The sequence below is a fragment of the Lissotriton helveticus genome, chromosome 11 (assembly GCF_964261635.1).
Source record: "Lissotriton helveticus chromosome 11, aLisHel1.1, whole genome shotgun sequence".
In the NCBI taxonomy this organism is placed as follows: Eukaryota; Metazoa; Chordata; class Amphibia; order Caudata; family Salamandridae; genus Lissotriton; species Lissotriton helveticus.
Genome location: NC_136072.1, coordinates 586,054,533 through 586,081,271, shown reverse-complemented (window position 1 = coordinate 586,081,271; position 26,739 = coordinate 586,054,533). Strand labels below are relative to the sequence as shown.

The following is a 26,739-nucleotide window of genomic DNA, read 5'->3' as shown; positions in this document are numbered from 1 at the left end:
GAATCCTGAAATGTATTGGCAGTTGGAAATAATTAATTGACACCACGTTTTCATGCTTGGGTAGATTCATACATATTATCACTGTGATCTGAAGATACTGTCTCAAACACACTAGATCTGCTCAAGAACAATGTCAGCAGCCAAGCACCCAAGAATGCAACTGCTAGGAGGTTGATAAACTATACAGACATGATGGGACCCTTTGAATTCATCCTCTAAACAGAATACATTATTATTAAGTTTTTGTTAGTGTTGTATTTCATTAAAAATGTGAGCTTTTATAAAAGCAACATTCCAACAAGGAATTGGGAACATCAGGTTTTTTAGTAGAAGTTTTTGTTTTTTTTAAATCCTCAATTTCTTTATTCCTGACATCACTAGCACAATTTACAGGGCAATATACCTGATGTAATGAAAAAATAAAAGACAAACTACAACAGATAAAAAAATAAGACCTCAGGAATGTACATCTAAATCAACACTACATTGTATTAAACAGCTGCACTTTTGTTTTAGCGAACTGTGGCTATGAGTCCTGAACAAGAAGATTCTCCTGTTTAAGCTGCAGTAACTTTTCTGCCTAGGCTCTTCGCTCCTCCTGTGGTAGATTACAGTTCCTCCTAATGCACATGGACGATTGTCTCAAAGTAAATGAGGGACCCACAAACAAAACGTTCCAGAGGGTTTGGATTTGTGACTTACTCCTGCGTGGAAGAAGTGGATGCTGCAATGACAGCTCAGCCACACAAGGTTGATGGACGTATCGTAGAACCAAAGCGAGCAGTGTCACGCGAAGACTCTGCAAGGCCTGGTGCACACTTGACAGTCAAAAAAATCTTTGTTGGAGGTATTAAAGAAGATACAGAAGAATATCATTTAAGAGACTACTTCGAAGAGTACGGAAAGATCGAAACAATTGAAGTAATGGAAGATCGCCAGAGCGGGAAGAAAAGAGGCTTCACATTTGTAACATTCGATGACCATGATACAGTCGACAAAATTGTTGTTCAGAAATACCACACAATCAATGGGCATAACTGTGAAGTTAAGAAGGCATTTTCCAAACAAGAAATGCAGACGGCTGGTTCTCAAAGAGGTCGTGGTGGTTCAAGCAGTTTTGGTGGTGGCCGAGAAAGCAGCTTCGGCAATGGTGGTGGTGGCGGCGGCAACTTCGGTGGTCGTGGAGGAGGAAACTTCAGCAGCCCAGGAGGCTTCGGTAGTGGGGGTGGAAGCCGTGGGTACGGTGGCGGAGATGGATACAACGGCTATGGCGGGGACGGTGGAAACTATGGAGGCGGCTCTGGCTATGGTGGTGGAAGAAGCAGCGGTTATGGTGGTAGTCCTGGTGGTTATGGGAGCCAAGGTGGTGGAGGATATGGTGGTGGTGGTAGCGGAGGCTACGATAACTACAACGAAGGAGGAAACTTTGGTGGCGGTGGAGGCGGTGGCTATGGGGGCAGTGGTGACTACAACGATTTCGGAAATTATGGTGGCCAACCGCAATCCAACTATGGGCCGATGAAGGGTGGAAGCGGATTTGGAGGTGGACGAAGTTCTGGCAGCAGTCCCTATGGTGGTGGTGGTGGAGGTGGTGGCTATGGAGCCGGTGGTGGAACTGGTGGTGGAAGCGGCGGATATGGTGGCAGATGGATTTAAAAAGATGCCATAAGGCTACAGTTCTTAGCACGAGAGTGAGGAGTTGTTAGGAAAACTGCAGGTTACTTTTTTTTGCAGTTTTATATAGCACGAACTTAACCCGAAGTTATCGGGGTGCCTTACATGCGCATCAGTTGCATTACACAAGAACACATTCTTTTTTTTTTTTGGTAGGCACGAGGAGATTAAGGGATTGCCCCAGAATGTTGAGCGGATGCCAAGACTTGAAACTGACTACCCAGCTCCAAGGTCGGCAGCTCTGGCCCTTAGGCCACATCTTCTACCAACTGCCCACACCCTCTCCTCTACTTGGAACATGCATCAGCTGTGAGGCATGAGTATTCTCATCAAGTGCTGTCATTACATTTTACCTTTCCCTACAGAATCCAGCCCCAGAACACACTGCACACATCTATTGGCCATGCACAGTGGGGTTGGCTTGGAGTCTGACCAGGCCCTGCCCATGGCCCCTGTATGCCCATGCACACCAGGCTCTGGCAGCAAGGCTTGACCTTTGGCTCTGCCCAGCGCCCATACCCGCTGATGCGCACAGGATGGCACAGTCCATCAGCTGCCTGCACCAGGACCTCGGTGAAGAACCTCCAAGCTCCCACAATCCACTGCTCAAGGCCAAATGCAGGGCCTGTTCTTCCTTTTTAAATGTTACTTTTTAACAAGCGTATATGAAATGGGACCCAGATATACCAAATGGCAGCCACCCGGCTCGTTTACTCTGGATCGATGGTGACAATTTTGGAACACCTTCCCTTGAGTTTGGGAATGATGTACCCTTCCCCCTTCCAACGCCTGATCGGTGAGTTTCCACTGGCCCACTCCTTCCTAAAATGGCCTACCTTTTTTCCCCACCCTCAATAATTTACCCCCTCATGACCTTTCTTTACTAAATATAAAACAAAGGAAATAAGCTGGCTGAGTCAAGCGACTGCTACATTCTGTGCATTTGTATCAAACGATGCCCAGGTTAATAAAAAAGTCAATTATTATGGAAAGCACAACTTAGCCCTACCAATTGCTTTCGCTGTCTGATAAATATCATATCTACGTGCAGTTATAGGTAAATAGCAAAGAAAAGATCTTGTTTGTATGCTTCATAGCTCTTGTCCCTTTTCACAAATCTTCACAACCTTTTCCCCGTTTTTTTAAAACCTTTTTTTCATTAAATGAAATAACAGACAAAATAAATCAATGTGATGGGTCACGCACGCATTTGTCAGTCGAGAGTACACAAAAAAAGAATAAAGCAATGGCTCATTACATACACGAAATGGCACAGGGGTACACCAAAATAAATAAGGGGGGAGGAGTATGAGGAAGCCTGGGGCATGGGGTCTCCAGTCACAGCTGGTCAATGGCATGAACTGTAGCATCAGGCCACATCAGACATAGTCATCAACATATCTGTGTCTAGTGTTAACAAATAATCCCGCAATGGTTGCCAATGCCAAATGTCCTTGGGTCTAGACGTGGCCAGTTGTCTTTAGTAGGGGACCAGCTACTACCCCCAATAAAGAGCTATCCGACACTTAGCCAAAAATAGCCCAATGGTAGTGAAGCACCGATAACTGAGTGGAAGGGGTTTGACATATCCTAATTGGATCAATTGGGGATCATGTTCAATAGTGACCCCCGTCATTGCGGGAATCTAAGCAAGGATCTGAAGCCAGTAGGCTTGAACAACGGGCAGGTCTATACAAGGTGTATAAAGTCTGCATGATCAGTCCTGCACTCCGGGCAGTTATGGGAGTGCGTGGGATCAATTTTAGCAAAACGTGTGGCGTGGTGTATGCTCTGTGGAGTACTTGTATTGTAATAGTTTATGCCTTTGAATAGGGGAAACGAGTTTTGTTTGCCTGCAACAATAACATCAAGACTTGTCTGGTATAGGGTGCCCCATGTCAAGCTCCCAATCAGCCCTGGCCCCTCTCAGCAACCCGGGTTTTAGAGCTAAACAAGATTGATAATGCCTGGAGATGAATCGAGACCCCTCAGTGGCAGTGATCACCAGTGTCAATCGGGGGAAGTCCTCTGGTTCAACTGGATATGAGGGAAATCAGTTGCAAAGTGTATTGTGCAGTCGCCGAAGAATGATGTGGCCCATATGTAAGGGGACCCCAGAGCGAGTAATGTCATTCTGTGAGATAACTTGCCCATCTGGAAAGAGGTCCCCCATGGTATGGAAATTAAGCATCTGCAGAGTGCATTGAACCAGTCTTTCCTGAGTAAGAGGTATCCAGCTGTTATGAACTAGTGGTGTAGCTGGAGAGTACATTAACCCACCACTCAGGCACCTATGAAGCTTTGTCCCCACCAACTGGTAGTAGAAATGTTTTAAATATCTGAGGGATCTCTTGGGAGACCCACTGATAGGATATCGGGGAGTGGGGTTTTCCCTGCCTGGTCCCTTTCCGGTTTCAGGTATGGTAATATGCATAATACCAGTAATATATGAAAAGACATTGGGCTGCTACTACAACTGAAGATCTGGTACTCCTAATCCCCCTCGCTCATATGGAAGTGTTAAAACCTCCCATCAAATTCTGGGGTGACCGCTCACCCATATCAGGTGGAGAAAAAGGCTCTGCTTATTTGTGAAATAACTGTTGGTCAGAGGGATTTGTATAGTCAGAAACAGATATAAAAACAGGGGATGACTACCATTTTAATAATGGCAATGCGCCCAGTCATGGGGGTATACCAACGTACAAGGCACCGTTAGTTACAGGGTCTCTGAAAAATAGTAAAATATCATCCGCGTACATGGATCCAGTAGTGGTCCATGTCGAAACCGCAGGCCTTGATAGAGGTGTCTCTTTTGCAGCTGTCTGACCAGGGGCTCTAGTGCGAGTATGAAGAGCAAGGGCAACAAGGGGAAGCCCCAGTGTGTCTCTCTAGTCCAGGATTCTCCAAAGTTGGTTCTGGAGGGCCGGATCCATGCAGGATTTTTAGGTGGTAGCATATCCCTCACTTCGATAAATGAGGTTATCTTAAAAATTTGGCATAGATCCGGCCATCCTGGACCGACTTAGGAGAACCCTGCTCTAGTCACTGAGAATGGAGATGCGACAGAACCATTCACCCTCAGCCTAGCTACTGGATTGGTGTATAGTAGCATGATACAGTCTAAAAAAAACAGGCAGGAGTCCAATGTTTGGTCAGTGTCACTTTCAGTAACGGCCACTATAGCAAGTCAAATGCCTCCTTGGCGTCAAGACGGTCAACCGCTGTTGGGAGTGTGGGGAACAAAACCAGTATGCATTGGAGATATGATTTGTTCCATCAAAACGAAAGCCACGTGGTGATCACCTTGACTAGGATCTTGTGGTGTGATTAAGAAGTGAGAGAAGCTTACCTGATGTGCATAGCTGTGGTGCTTAACCGGGCTTTAGCAGGAGCGTTATCACCGCCTCTCTGCGAGTGGGAGGGAGGGACCCAGTCTTGAGTGGCTCTGCGTAGATCTCTAAAAGACGTGGAGCAAGGGCATGCTTGTAAGCCTTCTAAAACTGCCCATAAGACCATCCAGCCCTGGGGCCTTGGTCCCAAATAGTGTGTCTGTCACTTGAATGATTTCCTCACATGTGATCGGTGCTGCCAGAAATTGCTGGTGGCCTTCTGTTAACCATACCATTGCAACTTCTGCCGGGTATTATGATATCACAGTAGTGTCCTCCCCTGTTCTCGCAGTGTATAGCGACTGCTAGTACTGCATCTACTCCTTGGTTATGTTCACATTATCAACCACAGTCTTCCCCTCAGCAGTAAGGTGTTATTTCACACAGGGACTGTACGGGTTAGGTCATAATAGTGCCAAAGTGCATCCTGGTCTCCCACCCTCACCATATCTACGCGCCTGTGTATATTTCCCAAGGTAAGCCACTTCGCATTCTACAAGATCTCTAAAATCATCCAGTAGGACTGATCAATGATAGAGACGAGTTTTATGTCCCACCCTCATAGAGTTACAGTCTAAATCCAATAGTTCCAGATTGATTCGCCCTAACTCATTGTGAATGTCTTTGAGTATTCCAGCATGTTTGGAAATACAGAAGCGGCTTATGTAGGCTTTGCAGGCCTCCCAAAGGGCGGCCTGTGTGATGACCAACCCAGTGATAAGCGTGAAGTATTCCATGATGGAGTCACGTAACTCTGACCAGAACAGCATATCATGCAACACGTGATCTGGAAATCACCACTGTCTCACCAAGCCCCGAGCATATGGGATTCGCAGTTGTATCTTAACTGGAGTGTGATCTGCTAAGGTGCGAGGGAGAAGTGCTATGTCGGCCATCCATAGGGTTGCATTCCGGGACATAAACCCGTAGTCAATACGTGTCCAAACACCATGGGATGCCAAGTAGAATGTGTAGCCTGGTGTGTTAACATTGCATGACCGCCACCCAATGACCAGAATGAAAATGTCTACCATATCCTGGAATACGCGCAGGGCGCAAGGTTTGCCACTAATACCGGCATCAGTAGAATTTAGTATTGGGTCATAAGCCATGGTCAGATCGCCTCGCAGGAGCACTAAATTGGCTTCCGACTGTCCCATAACTGCAGAGACTTCAAAAAAGAAATCTGGGGGATCCAAGTTAGGAGCATAAATATTAACCAGTAGTGTAATCCTGCCTGCCAACATGCCAGAGATAATCACATACCTCCCGTCTCTATTTATAAAGCTATGATGATGTGTAAAGGGGATACTTTTATGTATCAGGGTGCAAATCCCATGGGATTAGGAGCTATAGTTGGAGACATATCGACTCTCCCTGCATGTACAGGTGTAGGAGCATGCATCCCTAGTGGAAAGGTGCATCTCCTGGAGGAATGCCACCTTAACGCCATGATTGGTAAGGTATGAGAGCACTTGTTTCCCCTTTTGGGAGTTGTTAAGGACGTGAATATTCCACACCAGACAGGTTAATTCCACCTCCTCTAGTCTGGTTCCCCATCAGGTAGGAGAGTATTAAGGAAAAGTCTAAATGAGTGTAATACAGAGTCGTTGTGTAGTCTGACAAGATGTGAACATTCAAGCATCAACAAAATACATCCAATACAGCCCACCTCCCCACCCACAGCAGAGTTGAAAACTTCTGGCAAATCCCAAACAAACCAATAAACATTAAAATTTTCAATCAATGTGGTACACACCATGGAGTGATTGCAACACTACGGCAGCCGATGCCCTTCTGATACGTGATACCTAAGTGTGAGAGGCAGTCGAGTCGGGCTATGGTGTGACAGTAACATATGATTACTAATGAAACTCACAATTTGTATTATGTTGGAAGGAAAAACAGCACAGGCAGTATATATGTACAGTGATGAGACAGAGATGCAGAGGCAGATGGTAGCTAGTCAGATGGATCGCGGAAGCCATCTGGAGCAGCAGCAGTGGGAGAGCTGGTTACAACATACTGTATTTGAGCCCCTGTTTCCGCAAAGTATTTTTGTTGTCTAAGAATTTGCATCGCGCTTCTTGGACAGCCATTGTGAGGTCTGGGAACAGTAATATGGTAGAGCCCTGGTGTTGTAGGGGACCTTGTTCCTGGCCCAGGCGCAATACTGTGTCCCTGTCTCTGAAGTTTAGTAAGCGGGCTAAGATAAAGTGGAGTGGCGCTCCAGGTGTAGGATGGGGCCCAAGTGACCTGTGGGCTCACTCTACTATGAATGTATCAGTAAAGTTCTATCTGCTAAAGAGTTCAATGAGGAGATGTTTGACAAAGACATCAGGGTTGCCGATATTCGCGGCCTCTGCCACCCCCATGATACTAAGATTATTGTGGCGTGTCCGTGCCTCAAGGTCTTCATTTTTTAGCCACTGCTGATTTGAGCAGCTTCCCCACCTTCTCCAGTCATTTCATAATAGCTGTGGCATCATCATTAATTTCAAGGATTTGCCTCTCCACACCATCCAATCTGACATTGTGGCAAAATAGCCACTTGTGTATGTGGTGTAGTCTGCTGGTAAGTGTTTCAAAGCGGGTATCAATAGATTTTAAATGCAGGGCGATAAACCTACAGTGGCAATATACGTGGAGCACCCAGACCTCATGCGAAGTGCATGGTAAGTCACAAGGGGTCCCCCAAGACTTACAGTTTGTCACTTCTCTTTCAATGCACTGCCAGACAGTACAAAAGTAGGGACACAACAAGATGCAGGCGCTCGGTCGGCTCAGTGGTTTCATGTTGTAGGACACCTGGTGCTGCAGAGTATCTTGTTGCTGTAGAGTATTCATTTAGGGCCAATAATTAATTGGGCAGCAGCTGCACCAGTGCACATGGCCTCCGCCACTCAGCAGACCCACCAGCAGACAGCACAACAGTTGTGGAAGCAGCACACCCTGCAGCTGCCGACCGAAAAGGCCCAGGCATGACACACAGCCAAATCCTGCTACTCCTGGTGTCAGTCCGAGCTTCAGCACCACAGGGCCACGTCCCCCGAAGGGCCCCCATGGGCAGGATGTCTAGCAGCAGTAGCGGCGTGTGTGAGAAAGGGGAGGTCTGGCAAATTAGCCTGGCCAACCCAGCGGTGCTCGATAGCCCCATCCTCACGCTGATCCGCAGGCCCCTGATGCCGCGGGGCCTCCAAGGACCACACCAGGCTGCACCAGTCCGCAGCACCCAGCTGCCCGCCTCCAATCAGGCACCCATCTGCAGGCAAGCAGATTGGGCGAGTGTCTAGGTTATCACTGTCTCTTTCTCCATGCAAAGAATCAGCTGAATAGTGGGAGGGGGGAAACCAACCATTTTTGGCTTTCAGGCCCGATGCTTCACTGCCACGCTGCCATCTTGGATGCCGGCATAGCCATGCCCCCCAACCTTTTTCTACATTTTGAATTCCTCCCACCTCTGAGCATTTGTTGCTAATTTCCATGTATATTGGTCAAGGAACGGTCAGGCTTATAGAGGAGTCCCAAAATGATCAACACTTTTGTGGTGCAAACACGAATCCTCTTATCAATATTTTCTTAGCAAACAACAGCGGGTAAAATTAAACCACTCTTCACAAGAAGATATTGCTTGGACGTCAACAGAAGCTCTTTGTGATTTGTTATAGATCTAGTCAGTATTTTTTTAAATGTAAAGATATCTAGGCGGAGCCTAAAAATTGTAGAATTTGATCTAGAGAACCTTTCAAATTCAAATGTCTTGCTGACAAGACATGATTTGTGTTTCTGTAGAGGTCTGAGAACTGCCTCTGTTCTTAATTCAAGTTAAAAACATTTCAGGGGGTCGTGTGGGTGCTAGCTTAGCACCCCTCAGACCTGAGTGGATTAAGGGCACATCCTTGAGGGATGAAAACGCACTTATGTACATTTTTGTGTGGTACTTGTGTTGCCTATAGCCCTGCAAATTCTATTCGTTTTCAATTTTTTTGTAGTGTACGCTAACACATAACCTTCTGACTGTTTATGCTATGTTTTAGCTTAGGAATATGAGCATATAGTTCGTTTGCCCGCCAAAGTTAATGCTGCTTTGAAAAAGAAACTACGTCACAGTTTAGCATGCTTTGGATTACTGTCTGGAAAATTTGAGAGATAATAATTAGCAAGTAAAATCTCCCTCTGGAGAAGATTGTATTCCCACGTAATGCCTTTGGACTATTTAGCCATAATCAAGGTTCATGGGACAACCGCAAACGTCTGCTATTATTTTAATCTTTTTCTAGATTCATAGAGAATAACGACATCCAAGCGCTGTCACGGCACACATTCCGCGGCCTGAAGACCCTGACACACCTGTAAGTATAAAATGAGCACGTGATTGGTTTATGTGTGAAATGGGTGCCTGAGGCCGTATTATGCATTGTCATTGTTTGCACTTACAAGATGCACCAAGTGCAAACAATGATAATGCGCCCTATGAGGATGTATGCACTGCCCCCAGGGCAGCGCATTTATGTGAAAAAATGGAGTAGCCGCTCTGTGTTTTGACAGTGCAGGCGGCACCCGCCTGTTCTTTTACAGGGGAATAGAGATCCCCTTGCAGGCGGGTGCAGTCAGTAACTGCATCCCCCTGCATGGGGATGTCTGGGGGGTCCATGGGACCCCCTGCAGAGGGCTGCTCTCAGAAGGCACACTGACAGTGCGCCACCTTTTAAATGACTCACTGTCAGAGCACCTCCTGAGGGCTTCTCTGCCTCTGCTCCCGTGTCTGTATTATGGATCAGGCTCAGAGTCGAATGAATTCCTTCATTTGCATAAGGCACGCCCTTATGCAAATGAGGGAACGCCCTCTGAAGGTTGCGCTGGCGCGTTGTGCGCCAGCGCTACCGGTATTAGTGAAGGGGATGCACACGTGTCTGCGCCCCTTTTATAATACCAAAGTGCCCCGGAGCACAAAGCGGCGCAAACACCAGTTGCGCATCCGGAGACCCATCATGCACACACATCACAAACAGGCACAAGTGTCTTAGAGAATATGTCCTGCTTGTGAGTGAAATCACTGAGACAGCCCCATATGCCAATAGGATACCTTACACCCTTTCCCCTGTGAGTGCAACCCGAGGTGCGCATCCTGAGGGAAGCCCTTCTGAACACAATATCTCTGGCTTTACCCTCTTACCTTACACTTGGGCAGATGACAGTGCACCATGGATGTCATTTAGGGGTCGCCATTGGTAGCAGCTGTGACCCCTGGCATGCCCCTTGCGACCCCTGGAACTTCCTTTGCAATCCCCAGCCTCAGAGGTGTCAAAATCAGTGCCCGGAACACAGTTATCTTGTCCTTATGGACTTGGGTTGTGGCTTGACTCTTTGGGCCCGATTCACAAAAGTAATCTGAGGCAAAATCCTAACTTTACGACTTTCGGTATTCACAAAGGGCATTTAGGAGTAGTAAAGTTAGGAATCCTAACTTTACTACTCGTAAATGCCCTTTTTGAATACCGAAAGTCAGAAAGTTAGGATTTTGTCTCAGATTACTTTTGTGAATCGAGCCTTTTGTTTTTCTGTAATTTTTGTTTATCACACTAATAGGGAATCATATTAAATTTTTCACTATTAGTATAATTAAAATAGAGGACAATTAGCTGGAATATGACCGTCTCTGGCAGCTGTGGTGAGTAAAAAATGCTTTTAAATGTATCCTGTGTGCATGCTTCCGGGTGAGAGTGTGTTTACATGTGGGAGAGCGTGTGAATGTATGTTTATGTGTAAACGTGTGTGTGACTAAAAGTGAAGGTCACTTCACCTTCCCCAGGCATTTTGGTGAATTGACATCATTGAGGCGCACTACGAAATAATATTCAAATTAAATCTACTTTCTTTGCAGATCGCTCGCCAACAATAACCTCAAGTCCCTTCCTAGAGATGTCTTCAAGCCGCTGACCCTGCTGAGTGACCTGTAAGTCAATTTGGATGTGTGTGACTGGGGGTAACCGTGTCGGCCTAACTCCATTAAATGAGCCACCAATGAGCATGCTCTGACCTCTGTGACACTCGATGAGCGGAGAAAGGGCAGTGAGCGTGGACTGGCCAATGGGGAAATGATGAATCAGCCAGCCAGTGTCTCTGCTATGAAGGGCACCAGGTGAACAGTGGTGGCTAGTAGGGGGAAGATGAGGACGGGGGTTGAAAATATAATTTTTAAAGCGCATTTACCTTTTCTCCGCCGGCCGCATCGCTCCTCCACTTCTCTGCTCTTTCTGGCTCCCCTGATCCAATCACAACGCTGTAATGCAGTGTTGTGATTGGTCTGAGCGCCGTGCATTGGCGCTCAGATCAAGACAGGGAGCCTGTAAATATTCCCTATCAGGCTGTCCATTACAACCTGGTAGGGAATATGCAAAATGAGCATGACTGCTGGCCGAACAAGCACTCATGCGCACTTAGGGGCCCATTATGATCACGGACGGATCGCGACCGCCAGCCCAGCGGTGGCAATCCACCCACCAAATGACCCATTTTCACCCCCACCATATTCGTATGGCAAGGTGCACTACGGCGAACGGAAAGACCATCTGCCGCATTTCTGCCGTTCGGATTGCCGGCCGGGCAGAAAAGGCACAGGTAATGGTAGCGGTGCCTTGCAGGCACCGCCATCCATATTAGGATGCATGCCTTTCCATGGCAGTGACCATGGAAAGGCATGCAGGAAATCACCGTGGTGGCCCATTGCGGCTCCCCGGGGTTGGGGGTGGCTGCACTGGGGGGTACCCATGATACCCCCAATCATTGGCATGCATAAGGTGGCAGGCACCGTGCAGTGCCTGTCACATTATACATGGCAATGCACAACATGGGCTTTAACTTTGTGGTGGGTGCTGCTTAAAGCACCGCCCGCCGCAATGTTAAAACCGAGGATGTGCCCGCCAGTGTGGTGGGCACATCCTAATTTTCCTGGCAGGACAGGCCGCAACTTCGGCGGTCGGTCCCTTGCTCCATTGTGGTGACGGGCGGACAAAGTCCTCCTGCCATCCTAATAGGCCCCTTAGTGTGCATATTCCACTCTTCCTCCCACAATGAGCCACCAGCCCTGCCCCGCCCTAAGCCAGCCCGCAGCAACCATCATTTTATTTTATCCCTTTTCACTGCTCTAAAAGCAGTGCGACGACGCTCCTCTGCCTCAGTGAAGGAGCCGCCACTGCAGGAGAACTCTAAACAGTCAGTTGTCTCGCGCATATAGGGACATGGAAAAGGTCCTGAGAAGTAAGTGTCTCTGGCCTGTAAGGGACATCAGATTATTTGCATTCGAACACTGCCTCTGCTATCTAGGAAACTCAGTCGAATTCCCAAAAAGCCAGGGCCTCTGCCTTGTAGTGAAATTAGAAGAAATCCTCAGAAGCTGGTGATCTAAAGGCAACAGAATGTCTATATGTTTTAGGGAAGCAGACACCCCCTGTAGGGAAAATTCCTGATTCCCACAAGGGGCATAGTCACTGCTGACCAGTGATTGCACGAATTTTCCAGTAGACAAGAGGTATGGGCCTGTCCAGAATGTTTTGTGTTTCTCTGTAGCAGGACCTCTAGAACGATGGGTCCATTTTGGTCAATCCTGAGGATTTGTGGCATTACCACATTTGCCACATAATCTATCTCCTGCTGCATAATCTCTATATTATGGAAACAAAAACATATTCCTAGCTTAAATTGATCAGCAGCTACTGAAAAGGCTGCATTTGAAATGATGAGCTCCATTTTGTTTTCTTGCTCTATATTTATAGAGTACATTTCGGCCATGCTATTCCCTTGTAATACTCAGGCAATGCCGAAGGATGCCTAGGAAGTGGGCGTTTTCTGTTTGTTGGAGTGTCTTTGGTATAAAGGAATGGCCATTGCATCCCATGTTTGCCAATCGTTGTGCCTCCATTTGTCTTTCTTTGTTGTCATGTCTTATAGTGTCTTCTCAGGTCTCCCAGTGTCTTTGCCTCCCTGCAAACATGTCCGTACATGTCCATGTCTCTTCATATTCGTGTGTGTGTGTTTGCGTGTGCACATGTGTGTGCAAAGTTGTGTGTGTGTGCCCCTGTGTGTGTGAAGTTGTGTGTGTGTGTGTGAGCGAGCAGTGTATGTGTGCGTACCCATGACTCCAAGTTTATGTGTTTGAAGTGTCGAAGTCTCCCAATGTCTCTCTGAAGTGTGTTTCATAAGAGCGTCCCATTGTGTCCATATCTCCCGGTGTCTGTGTCCCTACAGTGTCCTTAATTTTACACTGGCTTCCGGTGTCCATGCGCCTCCAGAGTCGCCTGGTATCTTTCTGTGTCTGGTATCTTCCTGTGTCTATGTTTCTGGTATCTTCCTGTGTCCATGTATCTGGTATCTACCTCTGTCCGTGTGTCTGGTATCTTCCTGTGTCCGTGTGTCTGGTATCTTCCTGTGTCTGTGTGCCTGGTATCTTCCTGTGTCTGTGTGTCTGCTTTCTTCCTGTGTCGGTGTCTGGTATCTTCCTGTGTTTGTGTATCTGGTATCTTCCTGTGTCTGTACATCTAGTATATTCCTGTCTGTGTGTCCAGTATCTTCCTGTGTCTGTGTACCCGGTATCTTCCTGTTTTTGGTATCTTCCTGTGTCGGGAATCTTTCTGTGTCTGGTATCTTCCTGTGTCTGCTATCGTCCTGTCTCTGTGTGTCTGGAATCTTCCAGTGTCTGGTTTCTTCCTGTGTCTGTGTCTGGTATCTTCCTATGTCTATTTGTCTGGTATCTTCCTGTGTCTGTGTGCCCAGTATCTTCCTGTGTCTGTGTGCCCAGTATCTTCCTGTGTCTGTGTGTCTGGTATCTTCCTGTGGCTGTATGTCTGGTTTCTTCCTGTGTCTGTGTGTCTGGTATCTTCCTGTGTCTATTTGTCTGGGTTATTCCTGTGTCTGTGTGCCCAGGAATCTTCCTGTATGTGTGTGTATCTCCTGTCTACCTGTGTCTGTGTGCCGGGTGTCTCCCTGTGTTTGTGTGCCTGGTATCTTCCTGTGGTTGTGTGTCTGGTTTCTTCCTGTGTCTGTGTGTCTGGTATCTTCCTGTGTCTATTTGTCTGGTATCTTCCTGTGTCTGTGTGCCCTGTATATGTATTTGTTTATTGTTTCAATTAATTAAAATTGTTAACAAAAGAAAAAGGCTGGTTGGAGAACGCTCCGTCCAGACATTTTTTTTAACATAAATAAGACATGATCATTTAATTTCACGAAACTGTTAGTAATATATAAAACACTAGCAGCCCGTCCCGACGTTGTCCGGGTATGAAATAGAATGTGTGTAATGTGTGTATTCAGATATGGTCATTCGTGTGTTCCCCCACTTGAGGCCCAGCTGCAGCCCTGATTGATGTTAGCAGGCGCGTGTTCCCCCGCTTGAGGCCCAGCTGCAGCCCTGGTTCATGTTAGCAGGCGCATGTAATTAGTGTAGTGATCCGCCGCCTGAGCCCGGCTACAGCCCTGGCTGATGTTAGCAGGCGCGTGTATTTTGGTTTAATGTGATAGTTCAGTAACAGCGCGCATGAGAGGCTGCAGTAATTGTCCCCGCAGACACGCTCAGTCGCGTGTACCACCGCTTGAGTGCCAGCGGCGACCGTCTAACAATTAGAATTGTGTGAGTCTTGAATGATTGTTTCCCGCTGTTCTTATTTTTTTATGACCCACACCGACGCTCTTCGGCCCGAGTGCTTTTTAGACGCACCCAGGCCAAGCCACACACTGCTTTCGGCCCTTTCAGGCGCACCCAAGCCAAGGCACACACTTGGCTTGTGAGACAACGGGCAGTCCCCCAAGGGAGTCTTGCGAATGGTTACTTACCACGCTTCGAGGTGAACGCCTTTGTGATGCCCCCGGCACACGGCCACAGCAGACGATCTGATTAATGTACGACCCAGATGGCATGAAGTGCGGAATGTAGCACACGCCCCCAGCGTTTGTCATGCCCCCAGCGTGCCCCTTGATGCGGCGCAATTGCATAATTGGCACTTCACATGGCATGAAGGGTGTACACATGCCCACAGCGTGGACACACGCCCACAGCGTTTGTCACGGCCCCTGCATGTCACGGCCCCAGCGTGTCACGCCCCAAGCGTGCCCCTTGATGTGGCGCAATTACGACTCACATGGCATGAAGAGGGAACGTACCACACGCCCCCAGCGTTTGTCACGCCCCAGCACACGCCCACAGCAGAACGCAGACACGCCCACAAGGGACTACTTTGCTGGCACGGTTCTTTTACCTTTTAAATGTATATGGTGGCCGTCTGCATAGCCCATGTCCTTCTGCTGCAACTGCCCTTTCCAACGCTGTATTGAATGTTGTGATTGGTACTGTGGTTACTGAGATTACCTGCCTCAAAGGTTTGGGCTCTCTCTTTATATATATACTAGCAGCCCGCCCCAGCGTTTCCTGGGGCAGAAGGTGGCTGGGGGCAGCATTTAAATCTCCCTGCAGATTGTTAAGAGCCTGGCCCTTCCCTATCATCCTCTGGGTAAGATTCTACATTTCATGAGCTATGGTCTGTTTTCTTGCAGGCCATGGCTTTAGTGCATGATTTACAGTGTGTGTTCATAGTATAAAAGTATGATGGAAGCATTGTGTGCTACATGAGGGCCAAAGCGATTGTCAAGCCTTTTTTATGCAGATTGTTGACTCCTTTTGGTATGACTGTGTCTCCCGCCCGTCCCTCCGCCCGTCCGGTATGATGGAAGCATTGTGTGCTACATGAGGGCCAAAGCGATTGTTAAGCTTGTTTATGCAGATCGGTGACTCATTTTGGCATGACTGTATCTCCCGCCCGTCCCTCGTTGCGCACCCGCGGCTCTTTCACTTACCTTGCTCGCCGCTCCTCCTCGCGCTGCTGATTTTGCTTCTCGGCTGGTCATTACCGCTTGTCCGCCGCTCGGCGCCCCTCCCCACGATCATGTCCTCCGCTCTTCCTGTTGCTCCTGAACGCCGCTCCTCCCCGCGCTCTCGATGTCATGACGCAGACGTCGCGGCCGGCGCTTCTTTCAGGGGACTACTTTGTTTTTAAAGTAAATTTTTCAAATTTATGTTTTTTTTTTTATTTAATGTAGCCTATGTCCATCTACACACCCTGACAATTTCAAGGATGTATCGGGTGTGTGGATTGGCGCTGTGGTTCTCGAGTTTACCTGGCTCAAAGGGTTGTGTTCTCTCTTTATAATAGTAGTATAGATAATATATATATATATATATATATATATCTATACTACTATTATAAAGAGAGAACTTGCACCTTTTGGCCAGGTAAACTCGGGAACCACAGCGCCAATCTACACACCCGATACATCTATGAAAATGTCAGGGTGTGTAGATGGACATAGGCTATATAAATAAAAAAATTAAAAGAAAATTAAAAAAATTAAGTTTGTAAACAAAGTAGTCCCCTGAAAGTAGCGCCGGCCAGGACCTAGCGCTGGCCGCGACGCGACATGCGTGATGACCGCGACGTGCGTGATGACGATGAAGGAGGAGCGGCGGTGCAGTGACGAGAGGCTGTGCAGTGAGGAGCGGCGGCACAGGTAAGGAAAGGGAAAGTTCAGTGCGAGACTGTGATGCAGGGGGAGGCAAGAAGGAGGCAGCAGTAAAGGAAAATGTCGGAGCGCGAGTGAGTCGGGGCGGGAGGGGGGCGCGAGTGAGTCGGGCGGTAGGGGGCGGGAGTGAGTCGGGGCGGGAGTGAGTCGGTGCGGGAGGGGGTCAGGGCGGGAGCGGGTGTACTGCCCCCAGCCCCTTTCTGCCCCAGGCAACGCTGGGGCGGGCTGCTAGTATATATATATATATATATATATATATATATATATATATATATATATATATATATATATATATATATATATATATATATATATATATATATATATATATATATATAGATACCCCTCGGTTCCTTTTCGCCAGAATTTGCAGCGCTCTCTCGCCGGTTCGTAAATCCCCGCGGCAAAACCACGCCGCATTTAAATCCACAACCGCAAAACCACGCCGCATTTAAATCCACAACCAATTCCCCCAGCTGGGAGAAAAACGGGACGAACTCGCGTTTGTCTTCACTTATGTGCTTTTTTATTTAATCCTCACAGCATGGAGTTTCTCAAGTAGGCAGACACAAATCTACGCGTTTCGGGATAGCATATCCCTTGTTCACGATCAATTTGGCTCCAGGCTCTCAGTCTCAATATAGTGAGTCACATTATTACATAATTTCCTGTTTGATGTTATTTTGGATGTACGTTGTTACAACGCATGCTTTTACCACGCATGCTGTAACAAAGCAAGTTTTAAAACGCATTCCATTACAACGCATTACACTGGGGGGTGTTGGATAGTGAATAGTTTAATTTACTATTACAACACCAGTCCCCGTGGACACTAGGGAAGGTGTTGGATAGTAAATTAAAACTATTCCCTATCCTAGAGCGCCCCCCAGTGTAATGCGTTGTAATGGTTTTCGTTTTAAAGTCTGCGTTGTAATAGCACTGCGTGCTAAAAGTTGCGTTATAAAGGTTGTTCCCCGTTATTTTGGCCCTCAGCCTTCTGGATGATGTAGTTTTTTGCAAATTTTTGTATACATTTTTTTATCCGTCTGCATAGCCTATGTCCTTCTGCTGCAACTGCCCTTTCCAACGCTGCATTGGGTGTTGTTATTGGTGCTGTGGTTACTGAGATTACCCGCCTCAAAGGTTTGGGCTCTCTCTTTATAATATTAGTATGGATAATCATTTCTTTAAAACATTCTGGTGATTACTAGTTTAAGAAAAAAGGGGGACCACACGTTTAAAACTACTGTTTGTCTCTAGTCTTTGACTGAGTCGTTATGTAATAGTTCTTTCACCTTGTGGGCAAATTTTGCTAATCTTGCTACTTCAATTGGGATCTCCAGCTTGAAGAGAAGTTTCATGGCATCTAAACAGGTGCGTATCCCATATTTTAAAAACAAGGGTTTCAGTAAAGTGCGACGTGCGTAATTGAAACGGTGACATATACAGACCATGTGGGCCATGGATTCCTCATACTGGTGACACAATCTGCAAGTAGCAACAGCCTCTAATGTTTTCCAACTGCAGTTGATCTCTTTTATCGGTAGTACCATCAATCTCACTGACAGAATTTACTTTAAAATTGACGTATTTAGGGCAGAGTCAAGGTATGACTGGCTCAGTTTATCATGGAAGGAACTGGCTAATAGCCTGATGTTGCTGCTAGAGGACTCCAGTTCCTTCAAGTCCTCTTCCTTAGATAGCAATCTGACTTGTTTCTTTAGAATGTTTTTTAAGGTTCCAGGTTGATAAATAAAATCCTGCCAGTGGACAAGTCAAGGTGCAATTCAGTGCAAGCAGTTAGAAGGCCGTTGGCCCACGAGTTGTTACTTTTCACAAAAATTTCCTTCAAGATTGCCTTCATTGTGTTTGGGGGGGCAGCAAAGACCCCTCTGTAGTACCGAACAAATGATGCCCAATGTTCATAGTGCTGTTTGTTTAGCCCAAATTCAAGGCGTACCAAGGTGTTCCGAGCATGGGCAGGTATATGAAAGATCTGTTTAAATGCTCGACAACTGGTGCGTTCCATGATGTTGATTGATGCCGCTGGAAATGCTAGTTGGCAGTGTGTAATCGAGGGGAGTAACTTGGCTCTTATAACCTTTCTAATGGGTCCAGTTGTCGGACTACTTAGTTTGGAATTCAGTTTGCAGAGGGCATACGTCACTGCCTTGGCTTTTGCTTCAATGGATGCAGTGTGTGCTGCAGACTTCCCACTGCTCATGATCCAAACCTCTAAGTAATTGTATTTAGTTGTTGTTTCTATTTTCAGGTTACCTATTCTACACCGTTGTTTTAGTTTGTTCGTATACTTCCCAAAGATTACTCCCTTTGTTTTCCGTACATTTGCTCTTAGGTCATTTTCATTGTTATAGGTGTTTAATGCATCCAGTATTCGTTGCATACCTGTTTTGGTATGATCCAAAAGCACCATGTCCATGTCATCTGCATACTGCAGTAAAAACAGTCTGGTAGACCCAATTTTCGGAGATAACAAATTGGCTTTGAAAATTGTTTTGCCGAGGTCTGCAGTGTAGAGGTTAAAAAGCAAGGGTGCCAGTACGCACCCTTGTTTTACACCACGGTCTGTGTAGATTTTTTTGGTCGCCGAGTTCGTCGTTACTTTCACTCGTACCCAAGTTCCGGTGTAGAGAGCAGTGATTGCTTTCAACAGGGTAATCGGAATCCCCCAATCTTGTAATTTCCTCCACAGCAAATTCCTGTTGACGCCATCGAATGCTGCAGAATAATCCACAAATCATGCGAAGAGTGGGGGCTGTTTTTCTTTAGTAGACTGTTCTACCAGGTAGGCAAGGGCTAGGATGTTGTCTAATGTCGAGACTCCTGGCCTAAAGCCGGACTGATATGCTGGAAGAATTTCATTATCATTAGCCCAGTTTTGCAGGTCTTGCAGGAGGAGGCTTGCATATCCTTTTGCTTCAATATCCAAAGGGGCTATCAGCCTATAATTGATTGGGTCTCCAGTGTCGCCCTTTTTATGAATCGGTTGGAGCAAGGAGCCTTTCCAAGCTTCGGGCACTGTATCTTCCTGTGTCTGTGTGCCCAGTATCTTCCTCTGTGTGTGTGTGTGTGTATCTGCTATCTACCTGTGTCTGTGTGCCGGGTGTCTCCCTGTGTCTGTGTGCTGGGTGTCTCCCTGTGTCCATGTGCCGGTGTCTCCCTGTGTCTGTGTGCCTGGTATCTTCCTGTGTCTTTGTGCCCGGTATCTTCCTGTGACGCCTGTCTCTTGAGTGGCCAGGTATTCCCTGTGTCTTTGTCTCCCCATATTCCTGTCTCCCCGAGTCCCCTGGTGCCCACGCTTCCCTGTGCCTGTGTCTCCCCGGTGCCTTCCTAGGTTCTTCCGTTGCCTCACTGGTGTCTCACATTGTCGGTCCGTGCTCTTAAGTGTCACTCCAGTAATTTCCTCTGCTTCCCGTGTCTCCTTGGTGTTTCCTCCATGTTGGTGTTTCTTAATGTAAGTCTCTGTCTCACCCTAGTGACTGTCACCTCAGTGTACCTTTGTCAGTGAGTCCCCGTGCACGGGTTCAGCCAGTACATTCCGAAGTTCATGTGTCCCGAATGTTCAGCTCTCGTACTGTCCATGGCTCCCAGTGTCATCCCAGTCTTTTCATGTGTCCACTGGAATTATGCGGAAGGGGAGGGTCAAATTATGCAGCAGGCTTGATTAAATTATGCGGCACGAGAAGGCAAATTAGGCCTTGTAATGCGGCACATTTCTGCTAGTATTGTGTACACTTTACGCTGGTTTACACTATCTAGGCATTGTGTACAATTCATTAGTACCAGTTTAAAACTAAAATAAAGGAATACGCAGCGGAAAGGTAACCAGTCAAGCTTTGCAAAGGGCCTTCCACTGAGAGACAACACGAGTTGCTGCATTTTTTGTAACTTTTGAACCGTTAGACCTAGAAACACAAATGTTTGGGTAGAAATCTGCAGATTGTGCAGGTGGCAAATGCGGCGAATCTATAATTGTGCGAAAATCGCTGCTGCCGCACAACCGTACAGTTTCAGCGGCCCTGGTCATGACTGTGTACCGCTGCATGTTTTCAGGCCTGTAGCTCCCCACTTGTCTATCCATATCCATTGCTCCCCTTCAACTGTCTTCCCATGTACTGTACATGCTCCTCACGTCTTAAAGTGGTCTACAGTGTCTGACCACCAATGCCTGTGTCTGCCCAGTGACACGCTCATCACTCCAGTGTCTACCCAATGTCTGTGTCTCCCCAGTGTCTTTCCAGTGATGTTCTGCATCTCTCTAGTATCCTCATCCCTTCCGTGTCTCCTCCTGTTTCTCTGTGTCTGTGACCCCCATGTCTTTAGGTGTCTGTCTCTTCCTGTGGTCCCAGTCATCGCGGTGTCAAGGTCATTGTATACCTCTGTCTGTGCACCATTGTACCACTGCGTATCCACTCAGCATGTATGCAGATGCCAGCAGTAGGAGAAAGAGGTGCCAAGGGGGCTGGTGTTAGAAGGTACAGGGGACACTTCTGAACAGTTAGCTGGTTGCAAAGTGTCGCTTGTACCTACAGCTAGCTTTAACCTGTTGGATGTTGTGTGCAGGCATTGCAGAGCTGAGAATTTCTTCCATGTTACATTCATTACACGTTATTGCCCACACATGCAGGCAATAACAGCTGTTAATAATCCTGCATATAGTTATAGGCCAAACCAGAGGCAGAATGCTCCCTTTGCGGGCTTGTAACAATAACTATTACACACAAAGGGAGCATTCTTATTGGCTGGCCTTTTTCCAGCAGTCCATCCAGGGGGCTAATATTGAATATGCAGCATAGTTCACAATAGATCTTTAAACCGTGTTGTATTATGAATTCTGCAAGAAACAAAACCCTAATTTTTTCAAATAGAGCGGAAGAATTGTTTATTTTTTATCAAGACGTTCATCAAAAAGGGGATGAGGAATAGTTGTCCCGTTCAGTTCCCCAAGGACAATATTTAAGTAATCAAGTAGAAAGGGACACTTGTATCTACAAACCCATTGGTTCACTTTGACAACCCTCATAGAAGCCAGAAGTTTTTTACGATGCGGTATATTTGTTTGTCCGCCCCTCTTCTAGCGACATGGCATAGTCATTGGGTAGTCAAATGTAAGGTATGCCTGCCTCACCCGAGGCACCTCTGGAGAGTGTAGAAGTGTCCAGAGATCAAAAAAGGATGGGTACAATGGCCAACCAGTGAGGGTATAGTTAAAAAACAGTATAAACACCAAAAACAAATTTAATAAAGAAGGTGAATACTGTAAACTAAAAACCAATGGATATATTCGATAATCGTGTGACCAGATTATCATATACGTTGTTTTTTAAAAGTCGACATGTTTCAGCTCCTAAAAAGGCCCAGAAGGGTCGGTGGAGCTTTCGTCAGGACGTACACACAGAATTGTACTTACACCACTTGTGCAGTATTCAAATGCTTACTAGGCACTCATGGGAATATTATCCTGAATGCGAGGCGAAAATCACTCCCTCAGGGTGCTAGGGCCGCCGTTTTTTGGTCACCGCGTCATGTGTGGTGCGCCGTGCTAGTGCTGGCTGGAAGGGGCAGAGCCAGCACTAGCACGGCGCACCACACATGACGCGGTGACCAAAAAACGGCGGCCCTAGCACCCTGAGGGAGTGATTTTCGCCTCGCATTCAGGATAATATTCCCATGAGTGCCTAGTAAGCATTTGAATACTGCACAAGTGGTGTAAGTACAATTCTGTGTGTACGTCCTGACGAAAGCTCCACCGACCCTTCTGGGCCTTTTTAGGAGCTGAAACATGTCGACTTTTAAAAAACAACGTATATGATAATCTGGTCACACGATTATCGAATATATCCATTGGTTTTTAGTTTACAGTATTCACCTTCTTTATTAAATTTGTTTTTGGTGTTTATACTGTTTTTTAACTATACCCTCACTGGTTGGCCATTGTACCCATCCTTTTTTGATCTCTGGACACTTCTACACTCTCCAGAGGTGCCTCGGGTGAGGCAGGCATACCTTACATTTGACTACCCAATGACTATGCCATGTCGCTAGAAGAGGGGCGGACAAACAAATATACCGCATCGTAAAAAACTTCTGGCTTCTATGAGGGTTGTCAAAGTGAACCAATATTTTTTATCAAGAACAATTTTTGTTTCATTGTTGATGCCAATTCATGTTTATCCTCGAGGGATTTTATTTGGATATGCATCATTCAGCAAAATGCATTGCATTCAATCAATCCATTAGTGAATTAATCAACTATGTGCAGCTGAAACGTATTTTGATAGAATATTTCTCTGCAATCCTTAAATACATACAGGTCGTTGGCTTCAAGTAAATATTGCAAATGCTGCCCTTTTAAAACAGATACAATCAACCTTATTCCTCCTACCAAGAAATGATGTTCTTCTATGCCATCCACCATCCACTAGAAAGCAGACAGAAGGAAATGACAGATCCATGACACAATATTGTGATAAAGAATATCGTTGACAAAAATATTGTGTCAAAGATATTGTTTATTACAATATTGTGATCCTATACTTACAAAGAAAATGACAAAAATATCGGAAAAAAATATCATTGACATTAATATCGTTAAACAGCGTACAAACATATTGTTTTCCTATATATATTTATACTTCTAAGTAGTAAATGTTAAACATGTTAATATATAATATTAATATAAGATGCGTTTATATAAAAAAATTGTGTATATGTACAACATCAATAATACATATTTATTATGCATTATATTAATTGTAATTGTATTTTCTATTTACTGCTATTAAAACATATCCATTATTAAACATAAACACAAACAGATTTATATGTAAGAAAACAACATAACAATATGCAAACAAATGGATATATTTTTTTTAATTTCACCAGTTTACAAAACATATTAAAATATTAGAACTCTCCCAAGAAATCTGCAGTAAAATTATTATGAACATTAAAAAATAAAAAAACAATATTAGATATATAAAAATAAACAGATAATAATATACATTGCAGTAAAAAAATATAACATATACGATTCCCACTCCAGTTTAACCAGCACTAGGGAAGGTGTTGGACTTTGGAGGGATTACATACACTATTCCCACTCTAGGCATTCCAACAGTAGGGAAAGTATTGAACTTGGAGGGGTTAGATTTTCTATTCCCACTCCGGTCTTCGCAACACTAGGAAAAGCGGTGGACTTCAGAGGAGTTACATTTACTCTTCCCACTCCAGCCTAAGCGACAAGAGGAAAAGCATTGGACTTCAGGAAGGTTAGATTTACTATTCCTAATCAAGTCTAAGCAACAGTAGAGAACATGCTGGACTACGGCGGGTTTAGATTCACTATTCCCACTCCAGTCTAAGCAACAGTAGGAAAAGTGTTTGCCTTTAGGGGGTTAGATTTACTATTCCCACTCCAGTCTAAGCAACAGTAAATAAAGTTTTGGACTTCGGAGAAGTTAGATTTACTGTTCCATTCAAGTCTAAGCAACTGTAGGGAAAGTATATTATTAGCCCTATTAATGTAGACAAAATATTTAAACCTTAATATAGAAATTATTAAATTACATGAAATTAAAATATTTATAATTTTCAGAAAAATAAAACCATTTAATATATAAATTAAAAGGAAAGAAAGTAGAATTCCGAACTACATATAAGAAAATCAACTTTTCTAACTACCGAAAAATGGATGAAATAATTCATAATAAATGTCATTCCAATTAATACATAAATCAATTTAAATAAAAAATATCACAGGACCAACAAACTTTCACAAATGCCATTAGATAAACTAAGAAATGTATATAAATTATAAATCTAAATATGAAAACATGTACATAATTAATTACCAATTAATACATTACATATAAATATAAATTATTGCAAAACAAAAATAGTTTTTTTCCAACCAACTCCTCCCAAAAAACTAAAAGACAACATTTAACAATACATGTGTAACACACATATAAATACTAAAATACATATACAAATAAACAAAACATTAGAGCAATTACGCAATCATTATTAAACTAATTTACATAATTACCAATCAAATAATACATGATGTAAAATCAAAATATATTATAAGACAAAAATTCATAATAAATCAATTAAAAGATTTATATAAATAATTAATTATAAAATACATGTATTTGTAATTTAAATAACTTCCCATCCTGTCCCACTACAAATCACCCTTCAAGTCCAACAACCCGATACAGCACTATAAATTACAAATACAACTAAATCTAGATTACTTAAGATTACAAGCTATATTTTAAAAATATTATAACAATTATACCAACAATATTAACACATGAAATAATAAAATTAACAAAAATACATTTAAATAATTACAAAATTATTCTTTTTACAACGATATTACTGAAAACAATATTAAACGCAGCGATATTCATAAAAAAAATATTACTTACCCAACAAAATGATATTCATGACAATGATGTTCTATGCCACCAAATGTTTGCATCACAATATTTTTTCTGATATTAATGTGTTCTGATATTTTGAACTTGGATTTTGCCTAAACACCGGAAACAACAGGCATTAATTTCTTAAGCACTGAGCCCTAAGGACAGTGCCCTTGGACTTAGTAATGTTTTAATAACCTTAAATATAATTAAAAGTAAAGTATGAGTGCCAATCAGTGCCAAACTACTAGAGTGCAGCTTGGATGTTAACCATTAACCATCACTTTAAGATGAATAAAATAGGGTTGTACTACTCAATATCGACACCAACAATGTTGTGGTATAAGAATATCGAGGACAGAATATCGATGGACAAAATATTGAAAACCAAGTGCGTATAGGGAAGCATAGATTTACTATTCCCAACTCCCCATTCATGTATTTTGAAAATATATATACCACATAGGGTCATATATGTGTAGTTAGGTACAGAAAATTAAGACCTGTCAATATCTCTTAAAAACATTTGGCACCCCATAAATATGCTTGAAAAACCTATTTTGTGCCAGTATCCCCAAGAATTAGTTAAAGCACTTGAGCCAGTCCATCTGCCAGCATTACTGAATTTTTGATTTAGCTGATCTAGATTTATTCTCCCAAGTTCTTCACTCTGTGGCAAACTGTAGGGCACCTTCTAGAATAATATGCACTACCCGTCAATTTTCTAACGGTCGAGGGTCTCCGATTTTTGACACATGAAGACGCCCTGGAGATCTTATGTCCTCTTAACACATAGCAACATTTACAGTTAGATGGTGGCAAATGCAAAGAGAAAAATAATCCAAGGATGATCGCAAGCAGCACTTAAGAAGCTAACTGGAGAAAATCAGTATTAAGGGTTCTCAGATTATAATGCTAAACATCATATCTAAAAGGATAGACTTGTTGTCTTCCTAATATACACTGCTTTGGTCCTGATTAAAAGGGAGAAGGGGAGTGGAAGGAGTGAGATATCAACCATGCCAGTAAATAACGACATAGAGGGCTGCTCTTTTTACCTTGTGCTGTGAATTTCTTCTACTTTTTATTTCGAAATCTCCTTGGAAAAAGAATGAGTTGCATGTAGAATGTGATGTTTTACACACCAAATTACACACATTAATTGGACATTACCACATGTTTTTTACCAAGTAAATTTGAGAAGGTTTTACCTGAGAAATTAAAAGGGGGAAAATTGCAGGTGTGCACTATCATTTGAGTATTCTGAAATCCGATTCTTGTGCAAACAGGGGTTGGCATAGAGTTCGGGATTTACTGGCACACATATAATCAGTGCCTATGTCGATCGCAGCCACAAACTCATGGGCTTTTCACATCTATGGCGGGTTGAGGAGCCATCGAGCCTCACTACATATGAACCAAAAGTCTTTTCACCCAAAGTTAGGACCTCCCTGGCATTACCAACATAGGCCTTCAATTGCGCCATCAGGGCACCAGAGTGCAAAAGTGCATTAGGAGTGCCTTGTTTTATGTACATAATTTAGAGAAACGTTGCTGACCGCAGACCACTCGCAAATTCTGACAACAATTTCATTTTATAGCAGATATGGCTTCTAACTACAGTGAGAAGTGTGATAGAGCAGCATGTGTGC

The 26,739-nt window shown here is 44.6% G+C and overlaps 2 protein-coding genes across 2 annotated transcripts in view; both read left to right on the top strand.

The window, feature by feature from the left end:
* The window catches only part of LGI3 (leucine rich repeat LGI family member 3), a 120,403-nt gene that overhangs the window by 39,288 nt on the left and 54,376 nt on the right, over positions 1 to 26,739 (top strand). Inside the window, exons 5-6 of the mRNA XM_078665518.1 lie at positions 9,347 to 9,418; positions 10,951 to 11,022. Coding sequence (XP_078521644.1) covers positions 9,347 to 9,418; positions 10,951 to 11,022 — 144 coding nt within the window. The remainder of the gene's footprint in view (positions 1 to 9,346; positions 9,419 to 10,950; positions 11,023 to 26,739) is intronic.
* On the top strand, positions 652 to 1,656 carry LOC144792025 (uncharacterized). Its single transcript, XM_078666884.1, has one exon. It carries the CDS (start codon positions 652 to 654, stop codon positions 1,654 to 1,656), a length of 1,005 nt encoding a protein of 334 aa, XP_078523010.1.